At 53.8% G+C, this 11,016-nt stretch overlaps 1 protein-coding gene across 4 annotated transcripts in view; it reads right to left on the minus strand.

Annotated features, from left to right (window-relative positions):
• Positions 1-10,613, minus strand: part of RPS6KA1 (ribosomal protein S6 kinase A1) — a 40,547-nt gene extending 29,934 nt beyond the window's left edge. For 2 of the 4 annotated variants that reach the window (XM_048073167.2, XM_048073165.2), the window contains exon 1: positions 10,443-10,612. In XM_048073167.2, coding sequence (XP_047929124.1) covers positions 10,443-10,505 — 63 coding nt within the window. In that variant the 5' untranslated portion in view covers positions 10,506-10,612. Of the gene's footprint in view, positions 1-3,943; positions 3,989-10,442 lie in introns of all 4 variants that reach the window. The other 2 variants (XM_048073164.2, XM_048073166.2) reach the window with 2 other exon arrangements.
• Positions 10,614-11,016: the final 403 nt, after the last annotated feature.

The following is an 11,016-nucleotide window of genomic DNA, read 5'->3' on the forward strand; positions in this document are numbered from 1 at the left end:
CCAGCCTGGCCAGGTGGGGCACCTCGTGCCGGGCGTGCAGAGCAGAGCAGGTCCTCGCTCCTGTCTCAAAGGTCTCTTTTATGGCGCACAGCAGAGCTGGCAGAGGTTACTCATTCACCTCCCCAGGTTTCACTGCACCCTGTGATTAACGCCCAAGAACAAGCTGATCAGCACTCCCAGCCTGCAGCAGGGTTACCTCCAGAGAGAGTGGGCACGCTCGACACTGCAAATCCCCTCCTCTGCTCTTCATTATCAAATGATTTCGCTAATTGGGTGTTGTACTTTCACGTACAATTCCTCACACTTGGCACCTTCATGGCGTACATGCTCACCCCTCAGCCAAACTGGCTGCAGGGCATGCTGTAAAGCCCCAATTATGAGAGGTTCCATTTTTCCACTCAATTCAAGCCCTCTGCTGCCATTCCCCAGCTGAACAAGGACCAATCTTCAGCCTCCTTGACAATTAAAATCTAGAGAACATAGGAGAGAGTGAGATTCCATACCAAAAGACCAACGCACAGGGCTGGCAATTAGCCCCTGGCACAGAGCAGCTTTTGAGAGCACGGCAAGAGCCCTCGTGTTCTGCTGCTGACCAGCACAGATGCGTGGCTCTGCCGGGGAAGCCAGCGGATTGACCCGAGCCTGTCGCAGGAGGTATTTCTCTCTGGGGGAACCCGGTGTCAGCCCAACTTGTGTCAAAGAAAACAGAAGAGGAAGAAAGCGGGCCCTGAGCCCTTCTCTGAAATGTGGAAGATGTTGGAGGTATCAGTTGTGCTCTGTGAGCAATACAAAACCTCAGTCACCAACACGGATGGGAAATAACAGCTCTTCTCTTCAGCAGCCCACAGAAGTTGCACCGGAACATGGTGCTGACTGCACTGCTGCTATCATAAAGCCGATGTCAGATTTAAACAGGCTGAAACAACATTACCAAAAGAGAGGTGTTAAAAAAAGACATCCTCGCACCTAGCTTTTCCACAGACCTCCTGCTCAATGCAGCTGGATTAGTTGGATTGGTTTTAAAGATGTGGCCAGGACTGCCTAGCAGACTGCAAACTGTTCTAACACATACACACTGGGAACATCCAGATAAGCAAGGATCCAGACGTTAGCAATTTAGGATTGTGCTCACTGTCAGGAGAAGGTTTGGCTTGGGATTCCTATGGCCACAGAGCTGGAACGCTGTTGGGATGCCCTGACTCTGCAGAACCACGCAAGGGGAGGCAGTCGCCCTGGAAAACGCTCTGCCCAACCTGTAGGATCTTGCAGGCATTTCCAAGATACTCAGATAAACACACCAGGGAACGATGCTTGCAGGGACTTGTGTACCACAATTGTTCTTGAAAGGTGGGAAGCCACGCAGGAATAAAAGCCAGAAGTTGTGAAACGCACCAGCTGTCCCGGGAAGGAAGCGGAGCTGCAGCTACAAAGGCAACTAGAAAATATCGGGCTATTCACAGACCACAGGCAGCCTAGCCCAAAATATCCCCTTGCTGCATCTGCAGTGACCATTCCGCTGTGTTTCATGCCCAAAGGCCCTGATGTGCAACAGGAGCAGCGAGGTGGGAGAGAGATGAGGCAGGCATCAGGTCTTGTGCCGCCAGCTGCCAAGTTCCCAACTCTTTTGAGGAACTCTTGGACTTCCTCCTTTTCAGAGTTTCTTTGGTTGTTGCCCAAGCAAATAAAGATTTTACTTCTGGCAGCATCCTGCTTATGGGGACAGGAGGAGGCATGGCACTCGTGTGGGCGTTGAGTAATGGCCGCTGTTGCTGCTTTGGCCTATTTTTAGAAGAGATCACAGAATTAGCCGCAAGAGGATAGCAAGTACAGACGTGGGATAAAGGTGCCTCTTGTCCTTACACACAGCTAGAACTGAGGGGCATGGAAGCGATCCCGAGCAACTTTCAGCTTACAAATACACAACCTCGGATGTTTACCGCTGCTTAGTTCTCCTTCTTTAGTCCTTGCTGTAGGTGAAAAGCAAGAGTCAGCACCAGACTGCTGACGTCTGCTCCCAAGCGAACAGAAAAATACATAGATACCGAGCTAGCTGCCTGCCTGCGTCCCCCCTCTGGAGCATCAGAGCTGGCTCAGAGTGCCAATTAGCCCTGAAGTTTAAGGTATGTGTTTATAGTAGGGATTTCATTTGTCTTCGTGCTGGTAGAATATATATACCTTGTACAAACTTGGAAAATGCGACAGAGGTTATTTCAGGAGCGCGTAGCAGGGCTTCACACATTTAAAAGTTACCGAAAATGGGATTGTCAGACGCTGCTCACAGGCATTTGGGCCATGGGGCCTTGGAAAAGTGCACAGCAGGACCCTGTACACAGCACAAGGCTCTTGTGTTCCCTTCCCAGCCTGCTGCGGGATGCTGGACAACTTGCCTGCTTCTCTGCTCCAGGCTCCCCAGCTGCAACGGGACCTTGACTCTCATGTCTCACAGAGGGACAGACGTAGAAACAGAAAAGGCAAAGAAAACCCTGCATGCTTTTTAGCCTTTATTGCACCATCTTTTTGAGGGGCTGTATCTACAGCTGGGTTCGGCCAGGCTTTGTCCCAGTGATGTTCTTCAAAGAAAAAAAAAAAGTCTTCAACTGTTTTTAAAGCATCATCCTTCAGCTACTTTCACGGGAGGGCAGTTTAGCCAAGTGTTTGAAGATGAAACAGGCAAAGTCTCAAGTCTTACAAGCCCAGCTGGAATCTAACCAAACGAGACACAGATTTTCTTCCGTGCCAGAGATGCAGGCACAGCGAAAAACCATAAAACCATTATGCTCAGGGGAGAGAAGTGCAGTGTCACTGACCTGAGTTCATCTGACCTGTACCACATTTCCTGCAGGCCACTGGAAATGTGCCCAACAGCTAGCCCAGGAAAGCAGAACAGGTAGTGGAGATGCAATGGCAGTACTGGAAGTTCAGCGTAAGCTTCTGGAAAAGAACTAGCTCAAAAGTAGCCGATTGTTTTATGCTTAAATTTCTTTTACTAAAAACGTTATGGTAACCGAGAAACAACACAATAAGCCTCCATGGCCTTTAGCACGAACAATGATTCAGAGACAAACTGCCACAGGGCACTCACCGAGTGTAAAGAACGGGACAAACTCTGGTCAGGCCATTCAGCAAGGTCCCCAAGCCAAATCAAACACGGAGAGTCATTCTTCATAATTACAGAATGTGCATATCAGAAAAGGAAATATGGAAAGGCTTGTGCTTTGAGGGCACTGAAATGCCTTCTCTGCTGCCCTTCTGCTCTACAGTGTCTTGCAAGACAGAGAAGTAAAGGCACAGTGTGCACTAGTAGGAAACACCCGTGTTAACAACATCAGTTCTCGGTCTTTTACTTGGAGAGGGTTCACATCAGAGTAATCACATCCTTCAACATCACGTTGCTCATGTGGGGAGCAGGAAGACAGCAGATCACTTCCCTCTACCACTCCCTGCTGCTGTTAATGGGGATGCAGAGGGCAACATGACAGATGTGGAGCTTCTCCTAGCTCCACCAGGGCAAGAGAATAAACAGAAACCAGGCACTCTGCAAGGGCAGCTGTGCCAAACCCATCAAATACTCTTGCATTTCTCACCCCACCTGGCAAGATCTCAACAGAGAAGCATGTAAATATGGCACTGAAACACCCCAGGGATTCTCACTTCTAGCCCTCCTCTACAGCTGCTGGTCCACCTCCGGTGCACTAGACTCAGGTGGCCCTTTAGGAAACTTCCCGGATATTTTGGATGACCAAAGGGACAGGAGGAAGGAGGGCTTGGCTTTCCTCTTCCTCTGCTCCAGTCCCTCACGCTCCTGCATGCACTCGTCCAGATTACAAAGCAGCAGCTTACAGGATTTAAAAATAGCCTTCCCCAACCCATTCACCAAGTCAGCTCACACACCACATGCAGCTCAGAGGGATGAGTAAAAGACTTAACCCTGCTGCATTTTTACCTTGGATGGAGGATTCCCACTTTCTTCTGGAGCAGCCTGCCCATTCTGCAAAGGAAGAGAACCTGCTGTTAGCACACACCAGGCACGGACCGCTCCTCTGACACCCCCGGGGCCTCTTTGCTCTGAGAGCATTTCATGCTGGACAAACAGGGGGATGCCACTTTCAGACACGGTACGAGAGGGTTGAACTCTTCCCTTACGTCTTGGGGGCACAGCAAAAGACTCTGCCAACAGAAAAAACACTTGTGTAAACAAAGTCTCTTGCCCAGGGAGTCTGCAATTAGGGCTGGTATTGCTCGTGGGATCCGCCTCGTCCCTGCGCTCCTCAGGCACAGATTCCCAGGTTGGTGTGTACAGGAGTCCCGCTCTCGGCAGCGTGTGCTGCAGGGGCTGCTCCGGAGACAGAAACCCAGCGGTGCGGCTGCGCTATCCCACCTCCGGCACTCGCGTGGCAGCGACACCCTCCACTGTCGCTCCGGGACTCACAAAGAAGCAAGCGGGGTAAACCAGGTGAAGACAGGACAGCAGTGCCAGCATGCAATTTACAGCCTCACAGCCATTTTGCCTTTACATTGGTTTTTAATATGAGCTTTTATCAGTAATTTATTACCTTATCACAGCTGGTATCACTGTAGGAAATCGGCACCACCTGGCTTCAGGCCACCTTTGGCCTGCAAGTCAAGCTTCTGTTGCTGGGGCTCTGTACAAAGTCACAACAGGTGACCTGAGCTGCCTGCAGTGGCACCAGGCCAGTCACACTCAGCGCTGAACCACAGGCGTATCAGGTTCAGCACAGCACCGTGCCTGGAGGAGCCAGCAGGAGCAGGAGCAGAAGTGGGTGGGATTTACTTAGAGATACGCAGAGCAGGGTAAGTGTGTACAAAAGGGTTTCTGCAGACTAGGGAGAAAAACAAGGGCAAGAACGTTTTCCTTTGACATCTATTTGCGCTCGTCTCAGGCTCCAAAAATCATGGAAGCCTTCACTTTGCCTGAAAGAACAAAGCAAATTTATCCACTTCTCTTTAGATTTTACAGTCTGAAAGAAGAAGCGCAACACATTTGTATTTCAGCCTCAGATTCCTAGTTGAATGTTTGGGTTTCACTGTCTTTAAGGGGAAAACTTGCATTTGCTGATTTTCAGGGAGCTTTGGGGCCACTGGGAAAACCTCCTTCTGGTGTTGTGCTCTCTTCCTACAGCATCCACTTGGTGCTTCCACTCTCCTCCTTTCCATAGGAGGTCATCAGTGCTGCGTTCAAACTGTTTGGATACCTGCTCGCAGCTAGCTCGTAACAAAGGATGGAGCACTAAAGAGCTACATTTCTACACAAGCGTGGTTTTCAGATAACTCAAACCACAGCCACCAGTCTCCATGGGTCTTCCTGTTCAGGTCTCTCTGCTCCTGACTCGGCCCAGCCAGCGCCGCCTGCAGCAGCTCCACCACAGTGCAGAGAGCCGCCACACCAGCTAGGGGAAGGAAGACCTGCCTCAGCCTGATGCTGGCCCTGCAACGTTTACGTTTACACGGAGTTACTCTGAGCTCCCTAAGTCACCTTAGTACCACTCACAATGGGGTTTGAGCTCCTAGGATTTTCAGGCAACAACTGCAATGAAGTAATCGCACACCACCACGCACCAAGCTCTTCCAGAGGAACACAGGCCTGATGTTTACACAGAGCTATTAGTGACATTAGCACACAGAATATCTAAGAAATGAAGTAAGAGTTTATGTTTATGTATATCCCTCCACGAAGAAGGGGAGACACCGTGCTGAAGACGGCCAGACTTGGAAACATGCTCGTGTTTACTGGCTCAGCTGTCACTGATCAACAATCTGTAAGTTGCGGCTAATCAAAACCATAGCTCTGGGAGGGCTGTTTATGTCTAAAACAGCTCGAGTCCCGTAAGAAGTACAATTTCCATGTCAGACAGAGAAATACTGCCTGGCTCATGGTCTGGAGAGCAGATCTACAAGGCACGTGTCAGGAGAGGGGATGAGTTGATGCATGGGACAAGCTCTTTTATTCCCCTGGGAAGATCAGCATCTGGCGAGCGAACGCAGGGTCTGTTCAAGCCCTCAGCTTCGGGGCTGAGCTAGGAGACACCAGGACCTGCCAGAGCTTTTGAGCGCTGCAGTTCATCAGCTCCCTACCCCGAGGGACACTTGTTCCGTGCACTTGCTGCTGATAGCAATCAATCCTACCTGGGAACGGAAGGGACGTGGAAACAAACAGAACAGTGTCCGTCCTAGGGAGGCTTCCTGGGCACGTAAATCCGTGGCCTTAGCGAGATGAAGCTCCTAATGCAGCAGTCACGTTCACGAGCTGACGTCGGATGGATTTGTAAGGAGAGAATTGCAGTATTTACAGCCAAGTGTTTTCCTTCTACCCGAGAGAAGAAACAGAGCCTTTATGCCCTCATATGGGGTTCGAGAGCCGTTTGTAAGCTTCCATGATGGAAACACACAACTACAGACTCATCACCTCGCAGGATAACATACGGCTACTCGCCGCAGTACGAGGAGAGCTGAAATAGTTGGAGGGTTTCTGGGTTTGACGTCTGTCTCTTTAAAATGCTTTATTTCTGCACTCCCCCTGCATACCACGCACAGCGTGTCAGCGAGTGCATGTGTGTTTGCCTCCGATCGTGCCAGATCCACTCTTACCGCGCACCGTTCTCCTGGCTGGAAAGGAGCGGCCTCAGTGTCCTACTCTGAAAGCAACCTCCAAGAGCTCCCTGCAGGCAGCAACCAGGCAGCACCTGCTGCAGGAGGGAGGCGCGGCGCCTTCCCTTGGGTGCCCACGGCAGCAAGGAGCTGATGCAGACCGAGCAGGGCTTGGTCTCACGTGCCTCGCCAGGGGACAGCGGGATGTCCCCGCGGCTTTTCAGCCAGCACCGCTCCGTGGCCACGGGACACGGTGATTACAGAGCTCACCTGCCGGCCACACGGGGTGTCAGCCCGGCAGCTGGGGCACCTCTAGCTGAACGACAGCTAAAGCTGTGTGGGAGTTAATGCAAAGGCCCTACAGCGCACACGCTACTCTAAGAACTTTTCTTCATGGCACGCAGAAAAGCGTACCGGGAAAGAAGTGTATTCCGTTACATAACCGCCAGCCTGGCTGAACCTGGAGATATTTATCTTAGGGCATCTTGCATTCTAAATCCCTTTAATTCCCCATAATCTGCAGCCCAGGGAGGAGCAATTTACAGAACAAGCCACCGCTGCTCTAATCTGAAACCAGGACAAGTCTCACCCCCGGCAGGACCACGCGTGCCTGTGCCCACTCCTGCTGCCATCAGGGCCTGTGCTCTATAGTTAGCAGCATCAGCACAAGTCACCCCGGATTATCGACAGCTCTGCTTAGCCGGGCAGCCTGCTGCTATTCCTGGACCTCTAGGTTTTGGCTGGTCACTTCCGAGATACCCATATATAAAGCCACGGGGAGCAGGTACCAAGGGTGCTCCTTTTCCCCCCTTTGATGAAGGGTGAAACATTCAAGCAGGCAGCAGCGGGGGAAGAAACCCTTCACCCCAGAGCTTCTGCTCGTTTGACACAAGAACAAGACATTTTATTTCTATTTTTAAGTGGATCTTGCCTATTGCACTTCAGAGAAACAGAAGAATTCTGCAAAAAAATAAAGATCTCCAACTCTTTTCTGCAGAACCCACGTAGTCCAGACCGAGGAGACTGCATGAGGCATATCAGAGACACAAGTCACTTGGCTTCCTCCCGTATCTTTGATCACTGTTTTATGCACTGTTCAGCTAAGATGCTTCAAAAAGATAGTTACTCATGAATAGCTTCTGCTCAATAAAGGATGATACAGGCAAAAATAATTAGCTTGAAGTGGTTGGGTTTGTCGTAATCCCACGTCAGTTGTGTTGCTGTATGTTTGTGTAACAAGAGAAGAGTTTAAAGAAACGCATAGCCCAGATGACAGTTTCCATCGCTATGGTGATGAAGTCATTCAACTCCACTCTGTCGCTTATACTCTGCCCCAGCCAGATTTTTCTACTACACAAGCAATATTCCGAATAACGTAAGCTTCTGAGGGAAGAGGGGATGAAAAAGTATTATGAAGCGAGCTCAGTGCCCAGGACAGAGGGACTTGTCTCCTGCAGCGGATCTGTTCCTGCTCCCACTGCCACCCACTCCCCGGCAGGCTGCGACAACAGGCGCCAGCTGTGACCGGTCCCCAGCAGCAACCGCCCGGGGAGCGCAGTGGAAAAACCCCAAATCTGAAACAATGGGCCTGATGCCTCCTCCAGCGCGGTGACAGCACCTTTCTGTGACTCAGAAAGCAAAGGTTCAAGGAAGCCGGTTTCAGACCTCGATGGCAAGGATCCCAGGCAATTTACGTAACTGACATTCCAGAAAAGTCTCTTTCATTTCTCCGTGGTACCACCTTGCCCGGGAGAGGTTAAAACTTTCTGCTTGGGCCTCTGCTCTCGGTGACTTTAACCTCACAAGGTAAAAACAAACCTGCACCGAGCCTAAGTCCCTGGCTGCGGTTTGCAGACAGGCTGCAGGATCTGAAGGAATGCAGCAACATCTGGCCCAGGTGGTGACAGCCAGGCTCAGAGGTGAAACCACCCGTATGATCTTCCTCGCTGGAAGCAAGTACACGTACCTGCTCACCTCGAGCCCCAGGGAACTAACTTGCTAACGTCCCATTTGGGGTGGTACTGAGATGTAAAGAGACTGACCTTCAGAAATACCACCTGCAAGCTGCTCCTGCCCCTGGAGCTGACCTAGAGCTCTGGTCAAGGTGAGCTGGGGGAAGGCAGGCCCCGAAATTTCCATTTTCAGTATAACACACCTGTTAACTAACGCAGTGGGGAAATCGTTCTTGGTGCTGCCACGATCTTCACAACTGACTCTGGCTGACAAACGCACCGGGCCCCCCCGCAGCCAGTTCCGGTCAAGAGATCTCGTGATGTTGACACAGCCGGCTGCCTGGCACCTGAGACCTGGGATTAGGCAGTAAATGAATCTCACCGATGGCATTTATTGCCCTGGGCACTAGCGTTCGTTTCCTCCCATGACAAGTCTAGTTTCCAGGCTATCTTCCTGCTTCGGAAGAGAGAAACCACAATTACAAAGCGCTGTAATCCAGCTCGAACCTACCCCAGCACACCCGGCTGGCTCCGCGCACGTGACGCGGTCTCAGGAATCACGATCAAGTCGCTGCAGGACTGCCATCCTCTCCCACCTTCGCGCACAAACACATCCTCGTGACTCAAGCGATGCTTCAGAACGGATGCCCTCAGCCCACTGCACCCGCACCTTCGTGCCAGATGCACACACGCAGCACGGGGATCCCCCGCACGGCTCCCGCCCGCCCCGGGAAGTCTCCAGGAGAAGACTCGCCGCATCTGGCTGATGAAGATTGGGCAACCTCCCCTCCGGTCGCCAGCAGACCCTTCTGCTGTCGCTGCAGTGCTTAGAGAAACGCCGCCTGTGCTCTGAGTAAAGGTCCCTCAAGTGAAAATTTTAAATAGGAATAAGCACATCTGAGCAGTTAACCATCACAACATCCCTAAGAGTGACAGGAGGGGTAAAGGAGCGTGACAGCCTTCAGCCCAGCCAAGTGGGAGAGCACCAGGGTCTGAGCAAAGCGCCTGGGACAAAATCCACACCGCCCCTATCACTCCTCCAGGAAAGCGGCTAGTTCCAATTTGGATTAGGAGATGTTTAACTGAAGAGTGCCAGAGCACACTGCCTCAGCTGGCTGCTCTGCAGCGGGTGAAAACTGCTACGAGCTGTCCCTTTATTCCGAAATGGCTGTGAGGCAAGCCTGCAGATGCGGACAGATGCTGTGCGCTGTCCTGCACATCTGGGCTGGAAGCCTTCATTAAAGGCAAAGAGCAAAGCAAGAGGGAAGCGTGCACATCCAGCAAAGTAAAACAGAGCCACGGCTGGGTACCCCGAACCTGCCTCACGGGCCTGCCAGGGCAGCTGGGTCTAGGCAGACAGACAGCAAGGAAGGCTTAAGGAGAAAAAAAACAAAATCGGAGGCATTTATTCCCGGGGCCTTCGGCAGGGCCAGCCTGCCCCTGTGTTTGGGTGGGAAGAGAGGTGCACGCTACTCACGCGTTACTCATCGTGAAAGCCTGCAAGGGAAGCAGCGGAGCCATGAAGCCCCCGGCGCTCCCAGCCCCGGTGGGCACAACGGCCGTGCCCGCAGCGCCCTGCGGCTCGGAGCAGCCGGAGCAGCTCACGCCGGCCTCCGGCCCCCGCGATCCGCCGAGCCGGGAGCCAGCCGGCCCCCAGCCCTGCCCGGAGCCCTGCGGGGAAACGCGCGGGGAGGGTCCGCGGGGCCGGGCAGCGGCGGGGCAGGAGCGGAGGGAAGGAAGGAAGGAAGGAAGGAAGGAAGGAGGGAAGGAAAGAAGGAGGGAGGGAAGGAAGGGAAGAGGGAGGCCGGCCGGGCGCTCCTTTGTTCCGCGGAGCCCCCTTGGGGGGCGGCGCTGCCCCCCGGGAAGGGCCGGTGCCCCGCTCACCTCCGTGTCCAGATGCACCAGCTCCATGTTGGGCCAGGGCTCGGCCAGCTGGGCGAGCGGCATGCTGGCGGCGGACTGGGGCTGCCCCGCGGGGCTCGGCTCGGCTCGGCACGGCACGGCTCGGCTCGGCGCCCCGCGCTGGGCACCGGCTCCCCGGGCCGGGCCGGGAGCGGCGGGGCGGGCCGGGGCGGGGCGGCCGGGGGGGGGCCGGGGGAAGGCGGCGCCGCTCCGCCCGCAGAGCTCCGGGGGAGGCTGGGGGCCGCCGGGGAGCTTGCGGGGGGGGGGAGGCAGCGAGAGCAGGGCAGGGCCCGCGGCGAAGTTGCGGGAGGGCTCAGGCAGCTCCGCCGGGGGCTGCCCGTGGGCAGGTGCCCCACGCCAGGCGGGTTGGGGGGAGGACGAAGGGCTCGGCCGGGCGCCGCTCTGCACCTCCGGCGGGCGCCGAGGCTGCTCGGGGCGACGCGTTCCCGCTCAGCCGCAGCCTTGCCTGGGCGTTTTTTTAGCCCGATAAATTCGGGACGCGCCCGTTAGGCAAAGAGATCGTAGAGCTGGTGGGAAGGCACCGCCTGGGGCTTGC

Source organism: Anser cygnoides, chromosome 24 (genome assembly GCF_040182565.1).
Source record: "Anser cygnoides isolate HZ-2024a breed goose chromosome 24, Taihu_goose_T2T_genome, whole genome shotgun sequence".
NCBI classification, from domain to species: Eukaryota; Metazoa; Chordata; class Aves; order Anseriformes; family Anatidae; genus Anser; species Anser cygnoides.